At 38.2% G+C, this 6953-nt stretch overlaps 1 protein-coding gene across 1 annotated transcript; it reads right to left on the bottom strand.

Moving 5' to 3' along the window:
* Positions 1-1194: 1194 nt before the first annotated feature.
* On the bottom strand, positions 1195-6636 carry LOC133299128 (uncharacterized). The gene is made up of 2 exons (XM_061498568.1): positions 6479-6636; positions 1195-2137 (listed from the first exon to the last, which is right to left on the bottom strand). Exons 1-2 carry the CDS (start codon positions 6634-6636, stop codon positions 1195-1197), a joined length of 1101 nt encoding a protein of 366 aa, XP_061354552.1.
* Positions 6637-6953: the final 317 nt, after the last annotated feature.

Raw genomic sequence — 6953 nt, 5'->3', positions numbered from 1 at the left:
ATGTATTTATCTTTTTAGTAGTCTGGAGTGAAATGTTCATTTTTAATCTGTAATATGTATGCTTCTCTGTAATGGAAAGACCAGTGTTGGGATGTAATGAGATGTTGTTCATGCAATGTATATAATTTGGTTAATGTCCTTGAACTTGATTGTTCTTAAAGCAAAATCTGCTAAGTATTAAGTTATCTGGAAATGTCAATTAAAAAGTAAAAAGACTGTATGAACACTAACAACAAGGATGAAGGGAATTATACAGAAGGGGGGAATGAGCTTTCTGTGGTAACAACTTTATGTGGCATTGGTCTAACTGTCATGTTTAGCAGGGACTAATTTGGGCCCCGATGAATTTGTTAGGGACCAATTTTTCCAAGTGTGGAAAATAACAGGGACTAAAATGGTCCTCGATAAAATTTGTGGAGGACTTATAAGGTATATAACAGGGACCAATGTGCTAAGTTCAGGTATGTTTACACATGACCCCAAAATGACACAGCATACAAAATATAAGCAGGACAAGCAGTCTGCCAAAGAGATGGTAATGACATAAACAAAAAATAGTATTGTTTGACAGTATTGAATACAGTCATGACATTGAATACAAATAGTAACCAAACTGACATAATCTTCCATTCATTTCACATCAATGACAACAATGAAAAATAATAATGACATAAGAGATTTAGTAATCCAAAAAACATATTCCATTGATATCATCACTTTGTACTTACAATTCCAACTGACATAATAAACCATTAAGTAGGAACACTTTGTCTTCCCAAAAAACAAAGTGTTCATACTTAATATGGCCATAACCAGAGGCATATAAAAAAAAGTCATTGTTGAATAATTTAAACAGGGCCAATACCAAACTAATACAAAAAAACTGGCCTAATTACAATTCCAAGCTACTGGCCTAATAAGTACAAAAAAATGCCAACTGTCACATTCAAACTGGCCTAATGTCAGTCATTACAATTCCAAATCAATTATGTAGGGCTGGCCTAGGTGGTCTGAATCCTGGTGTAGTCATGAAGCTCATGAATCTGGCTCTGGTGCCACTGCTAGCTGCAGCTGCTGTCTCACTGGTCACTGCCTCAGCAGGATTGCATGGTGGTGGGCTGCTGCCTCTTGGTTCAACTGCATTTGGTGCATGCTGGCCGCTTGTCTCTGGTGAAGGGCAGCCCTGACTCATGCTCATGATGATTTCTTCAACTGTCCTTGACTGGCAAACTTCAACTGTCCTTGTCTGGCTAACTTCAACATTCCCTTACATGTCTTGGGGTAATGACCAGTCTCACCACACTTGGAGCATTGAACTGTGTAAGTCTTTTTAAGCTTCTTGTTGGTCTTCATAAGCTCTTCAGTGAGATCCTTCTTGCGATGCTTTTTTGGACGTCCAATAGGCCTTTTCAAGCGTGGAGGAAGTGGTTTTGGGGCATCACAAGCTGTCCAATATTGTTGGGAATTGACTGGGTTGAGAGTGTGTTCATAAGTGGCATGCAAAACATCCACTGTCATCCATTGGTGAACATGATTTTCCACAGGTTCATTCTTGTGTGCAATGGCAGCAATGGCATGTTCACAAGGCAATCCAGTAAGCTGCCAAACATTACAACTACAAGATTGTTGAGTTAAATTCACCCCAACATGTTGACCCTTTCTAGATACTTCATGGAGATCTTGGACCAATTTTCCAGTCCATGTCGGTGTCCAAGAATTGCTTGCAACCTTCAACTGGTCCAGCCTCTTCTGTTGTGCAGGTGCTATCTTACCCCTAAAGGTTTGTAGAATCCTCTTGTGTGCTGCCATCCTTCGCATTATGTAGCACCTCAATTCCTCACACAATGTCATTATAGGTTTGACCCTATAATTCACAAACTTTGCATTCCACACCTCAGCCATATTATTCGTGATGTTGTCACATTTAGGCCAGTGACTGTAATAGGCCTTAACCCAACATGAATGGTGTATATTGTCAAGATACTTCCAAGCTGGTTCGTTTAGAGTCTTCAGCCTTTGCATGACCTTCTCAAATTGGGGAACAGTTGTGCATCTAGCACATTCCCATACAATTCCTCTTGTCTCTTTATCCTTCCACTGCTTGAAGAAGTTCTTCCATACATGTTGTACAGAGAACCTGTGGTGTGAACCTGGCATAATTTCCTTCAAGGCTGGGACAAGTCACTGTATGTGAATGACAAAAAAAAATTAAAATACAATATCAAAATATTCTGTCAAATATCAGCATGTACAAGTACAAATGACAGTGCTGGTGTGTTAAGTGCCAATGTTAACACAACTGTATCAGGGACTAATAAGGACCCCCGATACAATTGTGAGGGACCAAAATGGGTTCCTGATGCTCTCCGGCAAGTATACCGCTCGCACAAGTAATATAGAAAGTAAGTAGAGTATCGTCTCCACAGGGATTGTAAACCAAGTACTACAATAACAATCCTCTTAAGTTGGAAAACACGATTTGTTGTTTGTAAGAATTGTGAATTGATTTTTGAGTAACAATAAGAAATAAAAGTAAAGACTTATTTTTGAATTTTTATTTAAGAGAAATAAAACGATAATAGTGAGAATTGATTTTAAAAATATGAGAAAAATATTGTAGCTAGAGCGCACTCACCTTATGATCCCCACTTCTTCCTTTGGATTGATTCACGATACTTATTCATATAATTACTCGGATAAATTATTATCTAAGAATATTTATTAGTTAACCCTCAATTCCTTGCAAGGTTAACCCTTTAATCCCCAATTGGAATCCCAATTCCTTGCAATGTTCCTCATGGTATTAAGCAATGGACGCAATAATTTAAGCATCCGCAATTAAATACACATCTATTCCTAGCATGCATACCAATTGTTATCCTACCCCCTTTCAAGATCAAAACCCCAATATTCCTATCTAGGATTCTAACCCTCAAACTATTTTCAACTATCAGATTGATCAGTTCTAATAAAGAAAATAGAAAATACGCACAAGGTAGAGACAAAGATAATTATATAAATGAATAAAACTACATCAATCCATCGTAACAAGGGTTCACATAGGGCTCGTGACCCTAACTACAATAAAAGAAAACTAGCCAAGCATAATCATGGCTAAAAATAATCCAATATTCAAAAGCATAAAATTAAGGAGAAAAGAGAAAAAGAACTTGATCCCCAGGAATCCCCTCAGAGCTCTGCCGTCGTCTCTCTTCAGAAGAATAGGTCTGAATCCCTAATTCTGTCATAAGGATCCTATTTATATAACTCTTTTCCTTCTCTCAAAAATACCCCCAGAACAGCACGGTATAATTTTCCGCAAACCGGCGCCAGTTGGCGCCGATACGGCGCCACTTCGCGCCGCGCTTCTGTCCAATTGTGAAAAATCGGAACCAATTTCTCGTAACCTAGCGCAAGTTGGCGCCACCTCCTTGCTTTTGGGCGCCACTTGGCGCCATCTCCTTGTGAATTTGGGCGCCTAATGGCGCCATCCAATTGTGTTATTCTGGCGCTGGTTTGCTTCATGGCGCCACTTAGCATGAGTTTGGCGCTAAGTGGCGCCAAGTCTCTGCCATTTATACTATGCAACATGATGCAACATGGAACTTTCCTCTGTGTGGAGTCGCGTCAACATGCTTTTTATAATTTGTAATTTTCTCTCCTTTTACCTGTAAAAACACAACCAATAAGTGAGAAATATTATTGAAAAGAAAGAATCAATATAATTAGCAAATATGTATTTAAGTTGCTCTTTTATGACTCAATTCTTATCAATTTTAACACAGAAAATCACACTTGCCAGAGGCACATCAAATCATTCCCAGATTTAAACATTGCTGTCCCCAGGCAATGTACAAGACTCAATCCAGGAAACAATTAATTCTTCCAATACAACATCATACAGACAATCAAGAGATCATTATGCTAAGCATGACTGAATCAATGCAAAGAACTCCTAATAATGCCTTCTATTCTCATGAACATGTCAAAATCTATCTTGAACACCCCTCACCAAGATAATCATATAACGCTCAACACTCAAGTGTTTAAGGAAGTAACAATCACTCAATCCATCACAGCAATAACATTACCATAAGCTTGATCATATTCTCAAGTTCCTAAAGATGAGGAACATTAACACATGCATAATTGATCAAAAGGACTTCACAGGTTGTAACTTGGCCAAGCTTAAGGGTAGGAATTTATGGTTAGTAGCTCAAACAACAATGAGATTGAAAAACTGGTATTATTTCACTTTAACATCATCCAACTCAATGGTTTTTCTCCACTCAGATTCCCACAGAATTTCGGAAATTAATTCCTATCAACCACTTTTTCTTTACATTCATCCTTTTTCTTGCTTTTTCTTTTCTTTTCTATTTTTTTTCTTTTTCTCCCTTTGTTTTAAGGGCACAGATGAAATTCTACCTCCCATAATTACTTGACCTTTGTGGAGCTTACCTCAATTTCTTTGTTTTATTTTTCAACACATCAGTAATTCAATCTCAATTAAGGTAAGTCACATGGATATAGGCTAAGCCATCAATCGGGAATTATGAACAAAAAGGCTCAGGCTCAAAGGGGTTAGCAATGGAAAAATTCATACATGTGGGTTATTTTTGGCCAATAGCTAACAAGAACAAAATGCCTTTATCATATCAACCAATGCATGCATCTCAGAGAAATAGAGCAAGTTCTAGAATGCTATCACAATGAGGTCTCTCAGAATAAAATAAGTGTTTAAGCACAAAACCTCACCAGTTATGATGTCAAGCTAGACTTCCAAAAGAAACATCAGGCATCATTAATCATTCAAACACAAAATTCAGACAAACGAACAACCATGAAGTCTACTCATGCCCATACAATATCATGCCAGAAGTTCATACAAAACATGTTTCCTAAGATGAGTCAGACAAGTTAACTAGGGAAAGCATATCTAAACCTGGGACTTGTCAGAAAATATATATATATATATATATATATATATATATATATCACACAAAATAACTATAAAAATAACTAAGAAAATTAAAAGAGTTAAAGCATCTCCCCTGATAGAAGAATTGCAGTTCTCAGGTGCAAGCCTGCCTACCATTCTCAGATTTAGAGAATTGTTGTCCTTAGCAATAATTAAACCACGAGAAAGAAGAAAAAAAAATTGCACAATAGAACAAACAGTGGCATATAGAAGAAACTATAATGCGCACATTAAAACATCAGAGAAAAAATATACTAACACAAAGTAACTAAAGAAAAGAAATATGAAACAGAAAAATAAACTAATATACAAGTTCTCCATCAGCAAGGAGATATACTCAACCCTCCATGTCATCCCCCTCAGCAGCGTGGGATGACTCAGCAAATGGAGGATCTGGTGGTACTGGATGCCTTGGTGTATGAGACCATCATTCCCAGATTTGTTCCAAACCATGAAGCCATGTTAAGAACTCTTTGAAGCTTTGATTTTCCCGAGAGATAGAGTCTCGATGTCTCTTGTCAAATTTCAGGTCCCGATGTCTCTTCCAACTCGTATCAGAGTTTCAGCACTTCCTTTCTCAGTACCTTCTTCCGTATAGGATGACGCTTCCCTTGGGGTTTTCTCCCATGTTTGTCATCATCTTCCTTGAGAATTTTGTTGGTATGGGAAAAAAGATCTTTATTTTTCAATTCAGTTTCCTCTTCCTTCAATGCTTCAATCACCGCCTCCTTATTACCCAAGAAGACATTTTTTTGAGGTTGAGGAAGCTCCTTCAAATCCACCTTCATGGCACCATCTTCCTTGGCATCATCCGCTACACTTCGTTTTTCCTTTAAGACCTCAAGGCTAAAACAATCATCTTTGTGAGAAGACTGTTTTAGAGAATCAAAGACATGAATAGTAACGGTTTCATCATTCATTCTTAGCTCAAGCTTCCCGCTTTCAACATCAATCAGTGCACGAGATGTAGCTAAGAAAGGTCTACCCAGCAAAAGAGGCATCTCGGCTCCCCCTTCCATGTCCAGCACCAAAAAATCAACAGGAAAGATGAACTTGTCCACCTTTACAAGAACATCGTCAATAATACCACTAGGCTTCCTCAAAGACTTATCAGCAAGTTGAAGAGATGCCAAAGTGGGCTTCAACTCGGTGATCCCCAAGGATTTACAAACAGAAAGGGGCATCAAATTAATGCTAGCCCCAAGATCGCATAATGCTCTACCAATTTTTGTGTCCCCAATTTCAATAGAAATTTTGAAACTCCCTGGATCACTGAGTTTGGGTGGGAACTTCTTCTGTATGATGGCACTACACTCCTCAGTGAGTGTTACAGTTTGGCATTCTTGTAGCTTATGCTTTCTTGATAACAAGTCCTTCATGAACTTAGCATAATTGGGCATGCAAGCCAGAGCTTCAGCAAAGGGAATGTTGATATACAATTTCTTGAATATATCCAGAAATCTTTCATAATGCTGTTTTTTAGCATCTTTCTTAAACCTTTCTGGATAAGGTGCCATTGCCCTCACATATTCTGGTTTCAGTTCAAACTTCTTCTTTGCAACTGGCTTTTTCACTTCAGCAGGTTTTTCAATTTCTTTGTCTGGCTCACCTGCAATATCCAGCTTCTTTTCAGCTTCCACATTTATTCTCAGCATTTTTGAAGCTGCTACCACTTTACCACTTCTAGTGGTGACAAACATACAATCCTCCTTTGGATTGATGACTGTGTTACTAGGGAAATTTCCTGGAGTTCTATCAGCAACTTGCTTGGCCAGCTGGCCAATTTGATTCTCCAGATTTCTGATTGAAGCACTCATGTTTCTGGTATTAGCCCTAGTCTCTTCCATGAAAGCATTTGTGTTTTTGGTATTGGCTCTAGTCTCTTCCATAAAAGCATTGGAGTGTTGAGCCATTTGTCCAACTAACCTCTCTAAATCAGAAAGTTCCTTCTGTGGAATAGGAGGAGGTTGCA

This window comes from Gastrolobium bilobum, unplaced genomic scaffold, assembly GCF_033153095.1.
Source record: "Gastrolobium bilobum isolate Gb01-03AN ecotype WA unplaced genomic scaffold, APGP_CSIRO_Gbil_v1 utg18003, whole genome shotgun sequence".
Classification (NCBI taxonomy): Eukaryota; Viridiplantae; Streptophyta; class Magnoliopsida; order Fabales; family Fabaceae; genus Gastrolobium; species Gastrolobium bilobum.
The sequence above is the reverse complement of the archived record's forward strand: the minus strand, read 5'-3'. Positions and strand labels throughout refer to the sequence as shown.

Excerpts from the sequence above, each read along its gene's own strand:
- LOC133299128 (XM_061498568.1), bottom strand. The coding sequence starts at position 6,636 with ATGCTGAGAATAAATGTGGAAGCTGAAAAGAAGCTGGATATTGCAGGT. Across the intron at positions 2,138-6,478 it reads ATGGCACCTTATCCAGAAAG|GTTCTCTGTACAACATGTAT; the intron begins GTTTAAGAAAGA and ends TTCACACCACAG.